Raw genomic sequence first — 12232 nt, 5'->3', positions numbered from 1 at the left:
GGGGGGGGGGGGGTGGCTGTGGGTGGGGATTGCAATCCGTAAATAAATTATTTTATTTGAAGACATAAAGTGCAGGGCACGGCTACTTAATTGTAGAACTAAAGGATATAAGATGGCAGAGACGAGTCTGTCACGCTTGAGTAATCTATCTCGTGCTGGTACTTGAATTGAATAGTGAACATGAAGTTTTGTGACAATGACTTCTACCACTGCGATTAATATTACTGATATGGCTAGATCATTACTTGCAGTAGTCACACAAATGAATAGATGCTTTATTCAGCAGGGTTATCATCTAGTTTGGAAAGTGTTTTCAGTATGATTTAGACACATGCAATTCAGGAGAAAGGTGGCGTATATGACCTCTCTTTTCTTCTTCTCTGACTTCAAGATATGAGCGTTGGTGGATACGAAAATTTGAGGCCTTAATGTCTCTTTCGAGCCTTAACTTGAAGCTCAACCTTTTTCTTAGAAAAAATTCTTCTGTCTATATAGATGGTTCTAAAGTATCTGATTTCTTAGTAACTTTTCTTTTAAGACGAGCACAACTTTTCTTATTTCCTTTAAAAAGAAGATATTCTTGTAATGACTTCGATCTCTGGTATACCCTTCTGCGAAGTATTTCTTTCATTTAAGAATGACTTACCCATACTCTTAATAATGTCCACTAGTGGTCGGATTTTCATTGGAGTTGAGCAGATTGAAAACTATCTACTTCACAAAATTGAGGGGTCTAAATGTAGTAGAATGAATTTTGTAGATTTACTAAGAAAAGGGATCCGAAAAAGCTGCCTAAATAGACATGTTCTTGTTTATTTATTTAATTTTCAATTGATTCATATCTGGGGCAGTACTATTGGTTTATTTTTTCATGGGTGGATGCTCGATTGCCTTTTTATTTTCCTTCTGTTGAAATTGAAATGCAGGGAACTCGGCTGGGCAGTTCTGATCCTAAGGGATGTTTCAGTAAGTAAAATCATATTCACTAAATAATAGAGCAATTACTTTAGGGTTCTCCATGGAGGTGTCATTTAAATTGATTTGCATGTAGAATTGATGTTTACTCATCTACTTATTTACTTGTTGAATTAGTCATTCCTTCTACTTGCCAATTTGTAACAGTCTTCATAATGTTTTGGTGTGGATATTTGATTCTAGAATCCAATAGTTGATGGCTTTATGAATTATGATTCAATCAATAGACGTGTGTATGTTCATAGGGTCATGTTCATTTTTTGTTGAGATTTTCTTGGTTTTGTATTATCCTAAATCCTTTTCGTATTCGAGAAGAGAAACAATTTCATTGATAAATTAAATAGGTGGGGTTAAAACTCCCAAGGCTATAGGCGGTTACAATCCATTTTGTAAATTCACCAACAATAGTCATGGCATGGCAAGTTGTTTCCCAGTTTGGGTTCTGGTTTGATTCTAGAGAGAGATTATAAATGTGTAACGAGGACATAAGTGTACCTGAAACAAGTAATATAGACATTGAAAAAAAATGGCTTGCGTTAAAAATAGCACACTCTAAGTAGGAGGTCACGATATGAAGGGATAGATTGCCATGAGGACACTTAAGGTAAGAACTAAAAATACAATGTGTTCCTTGAAATATTTGTAACTGTAATGTTTTCTATGGCAGTAAGTGATGTCCGAGTATTTTCATACTATTTGAGGTACAATGATGATTAATGAATTATATCTCTCTCCCCAATCTCATACACATAATAATCTAATCCTTATTATTTATAGTTTCATTTTCCATTGAAGGGAGGTGGAAAGTCATTTCTCATTTTTGTTTCTGTATATATATCATTGATAAACTCAAGTATTTTTGTTTTTAATGTACTTTATTGTTAGATATTGGACTTCCATCGGGGAAATCTCTCTTTCAACTTCAAGCTGAGAGAATGTTGCACGTTCAAAGATTAGCTGCTCAAGCTACAACTGATAGTAAGTTTTCACTATTCATTATACTTCCCTTTTATTTTTCTTTTTGTCCTTGACGGTGGGGACCTCGTGCTTGTAACCAAATTTACTAGGAAATAATGGACTGGGGGTATAACTTTGGAGAATTTTGATGAATTTAGATTATAATGGATGTTAGTGTCAGTTATTCACTTACACTATTAATCTCAGATTCTACCAGTTCTGCATCAATTCATTGGTATGTGATGACCAGTCCATTTACCGACGAGGCCACTCGCAATTTTTTTGAAAGTCAGAAATATTTTGGTTTGGAGGCTAATCAAGTTATACTCCTTTAAATGCTTATTCTTTTTCTCTTTATTCCCTGCTTGCTCTGACACTCACTTTCACCATGTCCGGATTGCAGGTCACCTTCTTTCAGCAGGGCACCATTCCTTGTATATTCAAAGATGGTAGATTTGTGATGGAAACACCATACAGAGTATGGCTTCAATTTTTTTTCCCACATGAATTGATAAATCTCCAATTATCCATGTCATATCTCTTACACACTATTTACCTTTCCTCCTTCCCCTAACATGTCCTGTATGCGTTTGGCTCTTCTGGTAAATCTTTGATTTCTTGAGATAGAAAATAAATGAAGGAACGTGACTGATTTTTCTTGAATAAAGAAGTGCTGCCAGAGATAGCTTCATAGCCAAGGGGGAATATATTTTGATTTGGACTACTCATAAATTAATATTTCATACTTTGTATTAAGTGAACTAATTGGGGAAGGGAAGAATCTTATGAAAAGAATTTATTAGAAGCCATGGATATAGGGGAACGCTATGTAGTGGATGAGTACTGGATTGATAGATCAGTGGTTAGAGATGTCCACAGGTGGGGAAGTCCTTGCCACCTATTTCAATCAAAATTCTCCATTTATTTTCGTGGGAATTAGATTCACGCGGGTAATTTTTCTCTCTTTAATATTTTGTTAAAAAAATTATTCCTTTTGAAGAAAATTTTCAATGGATAATTTTCATTTTTCAATATAATTTCTATTAAAAAAAATGTAAAACATACTGCTTTACTTCTACATATATACTGCCTAGTACCTAAATCCCTATTACGATTACTGCTACTAAGTTACTAACATTTGCTGTACATATGTATATACCTACATGTATGTATATATTTAAAGAGGGCAGGGTGGGCCCAGGAACAAGGAACATAGAACTGTTTAGCTAATAAGGAGAAATCTCTCTCTGCTTCCTCTCCAACGGGGATTCTCCATTCCCTCTTTAAATGGCTCCGTAGGTTAAATGGACATCTCTTTTTGGGCAATCTCATTGGGATCCTAATAGTTACCATTATGATGATTTTGATATTATTGAAATCCATATCTCTATGTCATGCTTTAATTCTCTAATTCCAATTCTATAGAATCTGTGGTTGTAAAAGTTTGAATTCTTAAAAGCTAGGTTTCTAAGGCTCCAGATGGAAATGGAGGGGTATATGCAGGTAAGCTGGTCAAACTAATAGGCTCGAGCTGTTGGCTATTTCTAACTCTATTCTTTACCCTCTTATGTGGACCTGTTGTTTATTGATCAGCTTTAAGATCCTCACACTTATTAGAAGATATGTCAGCAAGAGGGATTAAATATATTGACTGCTATGGAGTTGACAATGCATTAGTGAGTTGCTGTATCTGTTGAATTTTCATTGTGCTGGATGAGTGATTTTGCAAAATTATTAAAATGTTTCAAATTTTTGCATCTTAATTATAGGTTCGCGTGGCTGATCCAACATTCTTGGGATATTTCATTGATAGAGGTGTATCTGCGGCAGCAAAAGTTGTTCGTAAGGTAATTAATCTTGTTGTTTATTTTACATATGGGAAGAGATTAACTATGTTAATTTTCTTTGGTTAAAATCATGGTTCTGTGGAACATCTTGTCTAAATTAGAATATTTATGCATTAGTTGTAGATCTCTGATAAGTACTGTTGGCTTCGATCTCTTTTTAGATATTGTTATACTCTGGAAAATTGTATTTCCTTTTTGGAAATCGATATAATGTAAATTAGAATTTTTGTTCTTGCTATGTAAAAGGTGCACCATAGCAAGCTCAAACACTCAAGGATATAAAAGAAATTGATATAGTCTCAAGTCTAAAACCCAGTGTAAAAGATGATCTAGTTTCTTGGTGCGTACTTGTAAAAAATTTCTCACTTAAGGTTTATAACTTCTCTGACATCCACCCCAACGATGGCCACCAAATGAAATAGATTCTTTTAACATTTTCTCCAACCTTAGTTGACCTCATTCATCTTTTCAATGACTAGATCGTATTTTTTATTTTTTGTAATTCATTTGGTTTTAGGCATATCCCCAAGAGAAGGTTGGTGTATTTGTCCGACGAGGTAAAGGAGGACCGCTCACTGTTGTTGAGTACAGTGAATTGGATCCATCACTGGCTTCTGCTATCAATCAAGTAACAGGGCGTCTTCGTTTCTGTTGGAGTAATGTAATGTTTGTTTCTCCTTTTCTTTTGTGGAACTTTTCATACATCTAACTTTCTGGTATCTAGCCCGATTATTTACACATACAGGTTTTGAGGTTGTTTCTGTGTGGACTAAAATTAATTCTTCAATATTTCTTTACTCCTAAATTTTATTCATGAAATTGTTTAGTAACTTATTAAGTGGTTGCCTGCTTCTATGTATTGCATTTTGTCAAATTTCGTCTTCAATCTTTACTATCATGCATTATATGTTTTGGTTTCAGTGTGCACACACCCTAAACACCCCAGCAGTTTGTTCCTGAAATTCAGGAGGAAGAAGAAAAAACACATCCACCTAATTTATAACTCCTGTCCACAGAAGATATGGAGTAAATATTATAATCAGAGAAGTTCCTTCTCAAATATTAACCTACACAAGAATGGATGATGGGGAGGTCAGTTAGGTTGCTTAAACCTTTCAGGGGAGTGTTCTTAATAACATTCGCATAACTAAAAGATACTAGTACCTTGATGATGAGAGGTTTCTCCCCTTATGCCCAAAAGTGAGTGATAAGAAGAAATGAAAAAAAAGAAAGATGTTTGAATTTTTTATTACCATAGGCATTGAAACAGTAGGAAATTTTGCATACCCTCTAAGAAGTGTATCAAGGAGTGCTAGCAGCTGTTGGAACGGATTTCTTAGTCTATGCATGGTTTCTTAATATAAATATAGGAAATATATAGGAAGTAGTATCCTCCAGCATTCCCTGTAAGTCATGAATAATACATATTTTCCCGAACCATTTAGGTCAAAGGCTGACAACCTTTTAGGAGACTGTTTCGTACTTGGATTTCTTGCAATTCTTTGCATATATGTGTATGGTAGCTTAGTTATCCATAGTACAGAAGTAAATATAGGAGAGATGAAAAAATAGTATCAGCCAATGTATATATCAGAGAGAAATTGAGATATACTTCATTGATAAATGAAATGAAAAGGCCACCTACGGTGGGTTACAAGTAAGATTTCTAATCGTTTAATAAAATTGTAAGACTACAATCAGTAAAAAGGTGTGAACATTTGCATCCACACAAAGCATTAAAAAAAGTTGGATCAATAAAACCTTCAAAATAACCACATATGCCGCTGAAGATTATCCTATTCCTTTCGCACCAAAGAGACCAAAAAAAGAAGAGCTATTAATAGCCTCCCATAGTGTTTTCGCATTCACCTTGAAAGGATTACCCACAAAAATCAAGGATAATAGATTAAAATTGCTTCCTGGCAAAATAATGCTCCATCCAAAATCTGAGAATATAACTCCAATACTGTTGAGGAAAGGAACATTGTCTGAAAAGATGGTGATTCTGAATGAACATAACACATGAAACACCAAGAGGGTGAGGGAGAAATATAGGGCATTCGAAGTTGAACCTGATCCATTGGGTTGAACCACCACGACTATGCTCCCAAAGGTGGATTTTAATTTTGGGAGGATAGAACCCTTGCCAAATGGCTGAATATAAAGTAATGGAAGTATTATCATTTTGCATCACAATATAATATAGAGTAATGGCTGAATATAGATTAATGTCAAAGTAATTAATCTCATGCTAGCAAAGACAATATGGAAAGGAGAACACTCTAGAAAGGTGAATTTCTTCCTTTGGAAAATCGCGCTTAGTACAAGTAAAAATCTTCAAAATAAAAAAAAAAAGAATGTCCTACGTGACTCTATTTCCAAATTGGTGTCCATTATGCACGAAAGAAAACGAATCACAGAGCCACTTATTTATGCAATGCATGTGTAGTCAAAATTTTTAGACAACGATTCTCAATCTCTTCGGATGACATCTCACATTTCCTAGGGAGGTAAAGGATCTATTGGATATGACCTTAACGCACCATCCCTTCTTGAATGTAAAAACCCTACTATGGATTTCTTTTGGAATATGTGGAAAGAAAGAAAGAAATATTCGCGGAAAAGACATAGGCTTACACAAAATTCTTTGACAATATTGTTTACCAAGCTATATCTTGGTGTAAACCATCTAATATTTTTACTTCCTATAGTTATACCTCCCTCATTGTAAATTGGGAAGGTATTTTGTAAACATCATGAATATTACATCCCTTTTGTAAATTTCAATCATCAATGAAATTATCTATTATATATATATATATAAGAGCCTACATCACAAGAAGATCCATCACAGAATGTGCTGTAAAACTATCAGAAGAACTAAAGTTCCACTTCCATGAATGATTTGCTGATGATAAGAGAGATGGATGAAAGAAAATGGGAAAGAGAAGCCTATCCATTGAAAGTCTGCAAGCCTTGGATATAGTGAAGCCAAAGTATGGTTATATTTCCTATATTTACTTCCACCTCCTCCTTCATTGACTCGCAGATCAGTCTAACTTCTTTTTTCCAAAGTTTCTATCTGAGTTTCCTTGTGTGTATTCCCAATCACGTCTCTCTCTTATACCATTGTTGATAAGAACTAAGTTTATGCATCACCAAGGAGTACAATGTTAAGGAAAGAATTCCAGAGCTTCCCCTCTCTTCCTCTCCCTATCACACGAATGCATTGCCCACACCTATACCTCCCCGCTTCTAACTAATTTGTAACAACATCCTTGACCCCACTCTTCTTCCTCATGCGCATACTCCTATACACATAATTAATAGGAGATTTATCAGATTCTTTCCATATAATAAATTGTAATACGTTCTTATAAATCTTATACCCTAATTTTTTTAGTTATGAAGATTACATTTTCTTTCGATGGAGCAAAATCTTTAAGCCTTTTTGAAAATTGCACTCAATACAACTAACTTATCATGTCGGTCATCTTCTATGCTTTGACACTTGAAATGTCAACAAAATGAAATTTAAACATGTTTAATTTTTTTTTTTTTTTTTTTTTTACATTTTCAGGTGTGCTTACACATGTTTACATTGGATTTTCTAAACCAAGTGGCAAATGGTCTCGAAAAGGACAGCATGTTAGTAGCTCTCTCTCTCTCCCTACCTCCCTCCCCAGTTTTATAATTGAACAGAGTAAGGTTCCAATTGTCCGTTTGATGATTTCCTATCCTTGTGGTAATGATGTTCTAGTTAGAACATGTTTTAGTCCTTGCTAGTGTTTTTAACCACTATTCAAATTAGGAAATGATTGAAATGCTCAATGAATGGTTACTGTTAGATTGTTGAGTAGTACACTAGTTTTGATTGCTAAGGTTGAATTAACCGGAAGATGAACAAGGATCTACAATTCTTTTATCTTATTTATTTATGTCCATAGAACCTAAATTTTTTTTTTACCATTGAAGGTTGTAGAATCAGCAATATATTTCTACTTCAGACTTGGTGCCCATTGGAGATTGGATTATTTTTAATATGAAAAAGCTTCTTAAATCTAGCATGGTGTTAATTAAAAATATTGACTCAGGCTCGGACTTGTTGGATATTCTCGTGGTTCTACTTTATCATGTTCACATTTTTGTTAATCAAATATTGGAGCCTACAAAACCTAACATTTCTAATAAATTTGTTGATTTATCTGTTGTACAATGGTTAACTGGTTATACCATGAAATTAGTTGAGGCATATAAGCTTGCATGAACACCCACAATTATTTATATACACATGCATTCACAGATGCCCTTGATCGTTTGTGTACCGGTTTTACAGCTCTCATCTATGCAAAATAAAAGGGTTTTCAATGAATTCTCTGAGTTTCTGATTTGTTTTTTTTTTTTTTTTTTTTTTTGCAAGAAAAAAAAAATCTTATTTTGTTACGAAGGGCATTATTGTCTGCCTCGCCCTCCTATATTGTCTCACTTTCCCTGAATTATAACCAGTTTCTGTCATTCCTTCTAGTCCAAGGAGGATGAAACTGATATAACTTAGCAATCAGCTTAGGAGCATCCAGATTACAATTTATCCTCAGTACCAAGGTACTGGTTGACTAATAACCGTGTTAAGGGCTAGATAAATGAGGTATTGTTAGTATGTAGTATTGCACAGTTTCAGAAAGAGGCTTGTCTTCAATGCGTGTTCTTTTGTGCCTTACATTGCCAGGCCATCTCCTAGAGTTAACAGCGATTCTACGGATCATATATATCATAAAGAGCTTGCTCATATGCTTCTTTTAACTGTAGCTACCATCTAGCGGAGAAAAAAATTCCTTCTATTCACGGGCATACAATGGAACTAAAAATGGAGCAGTTCATATTCGATGCATTTCCTTATGCTCCTTCTACTGCACTATTTGAGGTGAAAGCATCTCTTGTTTGCAATTTTTTAAAACTATTTTAGGAGGGTTCGTATCACCATACTTGGTATTTGAGATTCATTTTTATATCTTTAACTAGATCTTACGAGAAGAAGAGTTCGCACCTGTGAAAAATGGCAATGGGTCAAATTTTGACACTCCAGATAGTGCTAGGCTGCTTGTTCTCCGACTCCATGCTCGCTGGGTGGTTGCAGCTGGTGGATTCTTGACACATTCAGTGCCCTTATATGCAACTGGTATATTTTGATACACAAAAATTTCGATCATTTCATGACGGTGTTCTGATATAATATATGTCCGATATTGAATCCTAGGCGTGGAAGTATCACCACTTCGTTCGTATGCCGGAGAAAATCTAGAAGCGATATGCCGTGGAAGGACATTCCATGCACCTTGTGAAATTTCTTTCTAGTTGGAGTCAACTTTTCCAAATTCTATTTGTGAGTCATCGGCTTTTATTATTTTAGAGTTAGCATTGAAAATGAGCTTCCGTTTTCTTATACTTGCGAGATGCAGTGTGCATTATCTAATGCTTTTGTGACATCCAATTAGTATTTCTTTGGTTTTGTTAATATTATATTTCCTAAAGGCCATCTAAGATGAGTGGATTTTAGATTCCGTTCCTCAAATGGGCCGATGACTTTGGAGAGACGCAAATTTGGAATATTCACAGCTAACGACTGAATGGAGAGAAGTGGGCAACCACAATCCCACCTCCAATGCTTTAGCCCAAGAGGTTAGGGTCTACTCCTCATTTATGAGATATTAATACCCTGTTTTGTTTTAGAGATATTAATGCCCATAATCAGCGAACCAATATATGAGTCCTGGTATGCTCATCACCCACCAATGAATTTACAACTTAACCCAACCAAAATGGAGAGAAATTGAGTATTTTTAAAGCAAAAGGCAAACACTTAAAACATGCAGAAGTGGATAATCAAACGTATGCTTAATATTGGGGACATGCTAACAGACAATCAAATTTTGGTCTGAAACTACTTAATATTTAAAAATCAAAGGATTGACACTAAAAAAGAAAAATAATAACCCACTAAGAAACATTCTGAGGTCGATGATCAAACATAAACGTAATATAAGGGATATGTTTACAAACAATAAAAAATAAGGAAACTTTATGCAATGCAAGTGGATCCAAGTGAAGTTAGAGATGAGCATGTTGTGTCAACCCATGCCCATTAACAATTTATTATTTTCTATTTTTCTAAATAAACATACACTCTTGGAAGATTAAGGATCGGGGCTCTACCTAACCCTTCAACAAGCCTATCTTTGACACTCTTATCTACTCATGCTCTTATCTTGCTTAGGTGTCGTCTTCTCTTCAATGCCCACTCTGTGTGGTGTGTTAGATGATACACTATCATTCTCGGTCGCATCATGACACTCATCTACCCTCGTGTGGTCAGATAGACACCACTTAAAGGTTGTCTCTTTGCTTGTCGCAACATGTGTGTCACAATCTACTCTATTTAGAGTAAGACTGAGACACTGTGCCCATGTTTAATGATAAAATAAAAAAAATAAAAAAAAAATCATGTAATATAATATATGTCCAACTCAATTTTGATAAGTTTTCCTATGGGTTACTGGTACATATAATCATTCATTAATAAATTATCCTGAAAATACCAAATTAGTCCGGAAAAAGCCAAAAACTGCCCATAGAAAAACATGTCAAAAGACTCAAAACGGTATGGTGGCAACAAAATGGAATATAATTTTTTTTCCATTTATATTAAAACTTCCCTAAAATTTCAATTTATTCTACCAAATTTTGGGTTAACAAAAAAAAAAATATATATATATATATATATCAAAAAGACAATTAGGGTTTATCAATGCTGGATCACGTGGAGGACGCATGACTTACTAGAAAGTAAGAACGGCTTCCCTTATTCTCCTTCTTTAATCTTTGATAACCACGCTGAGATCCAAGGATAGAGTTCATCTTCACGCGCAGTGATAGCGCGTGAAATACACCTGCCCACTTCCCTATATAAATTAACTAAGCAAGACTTCAAACTCACAGTGCCCTCTAACTGTCTCCATCTCCATCGCCTTCCGCTTTCCACATTTCGCCGCTCTTTGCTCTGCAACTTCAACTCACATCTCGCAAATGTGGCTTCTCTGGTGGCCGAAGAACAACGCCTCCGCCGACGCCAAAACTTGCACATCCTCCGCCGCCGTAACTGCGACTTCGCTCGCCAGGAAGGCCTCCTCCTCCAACTGCAACTGCTTCGCCAAACTGTTGCGCAAACTGAAGAAACGCAGCAGAGTACTCCGTAGCACCGCTGGAGAGAGCAGCAGCACCTTCCAATGCCGCTACGATCCTTTGAGCTACTCTCTTAACTTCGACACCAGCGGCTGCGGAGGCTTGTTAGATGAACATTACTATCAGTACTGCGCTTTCTCATCCAGATTCGCGTCCAATCCAGGAAATGTTTCTCATTCTGCTCCTGTTGCAACAGTCACTACTTCTCGCTAGCGCGATCTCTATCCCTAGAATTTTTCTTTCCCCTTTCTTTATCGACCTTTAACTTGTCTGCTACATCAGGTTGATTTTGATTATATATATAAATATATACGGTTCAAGACTTTCAGAGAAGGAAAAAGCACATTAAGATCGAGTTTAGATAATTTTTATTTCATACTCTTGTTTTCTCGTGAAATAATCGAGCCAATAATTATGGCTTAAAGAGGGTCAGGATCGTATGATGTGTTCACATGAAAATCGTAGGGAAGAAGTGATGGATGGATAAAGGAATGATAGAGGGAAGAATCAAAATTTGTCAGAGTTCCAATTATGATCATGTCACTTTTGCTTCATATACTCTTTTTCTTCAAAAAATAAAAAACTGAGCATTGGTTTAACAGAGAAAGGGGAATTAGTTTCTTTTTTTCTTTTTGAGAACTGAAAATGTAGCAGAGAGCAAAGTGGAGTGGCATTTGAAAACTTGTACCATTTCGGCAGACAAAACTCCGTAATGAATGGTAGCAAATGTACAATACATTAATTTTATGCCACAAACGGCTTGACTTCATGACTTGTGCTCGGCATGAGCTATGTGACACAATCGCACTTTCGAAGGCAGCGGACTAGCGATTGTGCGGCACTCACTTTCCAGCGACAAGTGAGTTAAGCCAATTTGTTCTTGCGTCGCCTACGGCCAAGCGACGTACGGTCGAGCCTCTAGCCTCGGTTTTAAAAGAAGGTTTTAGAAAACGAGGAGAGAGAGAGATTTTAGAAAGAGACGTTATATAAGCAAGCAAGAAAAAGATAACAACGGCTTAGCATATATAACCTTGGGTAGGGAGAAGTTGACGACTAGTCATATCCCCCTATAGTACATTCTGGGCCATTTTAGTTCTGGCAGGCCTAGACATGATATTTTTGAGCTGTCATACGCTCTAGAATTACAAAAGGAAAAACACTAGAATGAAAATGTCATACGCTCTAGAATTACAAAAGGAAAAACACTAGAATGAAAA

The 12232-nt window shown here is 35.7% G+C and overlaps 2 protein-coding genes across 5 annotated transcripts in view; both read left to right on the top strand.

Annotated features, from left to right (window-relative positions):
• LOC111433182 (UDP-N-acetylglucosamine diphosphorylase 1-like) overlaps positions 1 to 9601 on the top strand; it is an 11190-nt gene extending 1589 nt beyond the window's left edge. Inside the window, exons 4-16 of one of the 4 annotated variants that reach the window (XM_023070137.1) lie at positions 927 to 966; positions 1861 to 1953; positions 2140 to 2252; positions 2336 to 2410; positions 3396 to 3435; positions 3526 to 3608; positions 3702 to 3779; positions 4297 to 4440; positions 7360 to 7427; positions 8586 to 8700; positions 8799 to 8955; positions 9034 to 9159; positions 9334 to 9601. In XM_023070137.1, the coding sequence (XP_022925905.1) occupies positions 927 to 966; positions 1861 to 1953; positions 2140 to 2252; positions 2336 to 2410; positions 3396 to 3435; positions 3526 to 3608; positions 3702 to 3779; positions 4297 to 4440; positions 7360 to 7427; positions 8586 to 8700; positions 8799 to 8955; positions 9034 to 9131 (1104 nt within the window). In that variant the 3' untranslated portion in view covers positions 9132 to 9159; positions 9334 to 9601. Of the gene's footprint in view, positions 1 to 926; positions 967 to 1860; positions 1954 to 2139; positions 2253 to 2335; positions 2411 to 3395; positions 3436 to 3525; positions 3609 to 3701; positions 3780 to 4296; positions 4441 to 7359; positions 7483 to 7754; positions 8183 to 8585; positions 8701 to 8798; positions 8956 to 9033; positions 9313 to 9333 lie in introns of those variants that run through there. The other 3 variants (XM_023070140.1, XM_023070139.1, XM_023070138.1) reach the window with 3 other exon arrangements.
• A 1258-nt stretch (positions 9602 to 10859) lies between these two features.
• LOC111433012 lies at positions 10860 to 11228 on the top strand. The gene has a single exon (XM_023069895.1). It carries the CDS (start codon positions 10860 to 10862, stop codon positions 11226 to 11228), a length of 369 nt encoding a protein of 122 aa, XP_022925663.1.
• The last annotated feature ends 1004 nt before the right edge of the window (positions 11229 to 12232 follow it).

This window comes from Cucurbita moschata, unplaced genomic scaffold (assembly GCF_002738365.1).
Source record: "Cucurbita moschata cultivar Rifu unplaced genomic scaffold, Cmos_1.0 Cmo_Scf00041, whole genome shotgun sequence".
Lineage (NCBI taxonomy): Eukaryota > Viridiplantae > Streptophyta > Magnoliopsida > Cucurbitales > Cucurbitaceae > Cucurbita > Cucurbita moschata.
The sequence above is the reverse complement of the archived record's forward strand: the minus strand, read 5'-3'. Positions and strand labels throughout refer to the sequence as shown.

What these genes read in the sequence shown, in the direction of transcription:
- LOC111433012 (XM_023069895.1), top strand. Translation starts at nt 10,860, where the DNA reads ATGTGGCTTCTCTGGTGGCCGAAGAACAACGCCTCCGCCGACGCCAAA.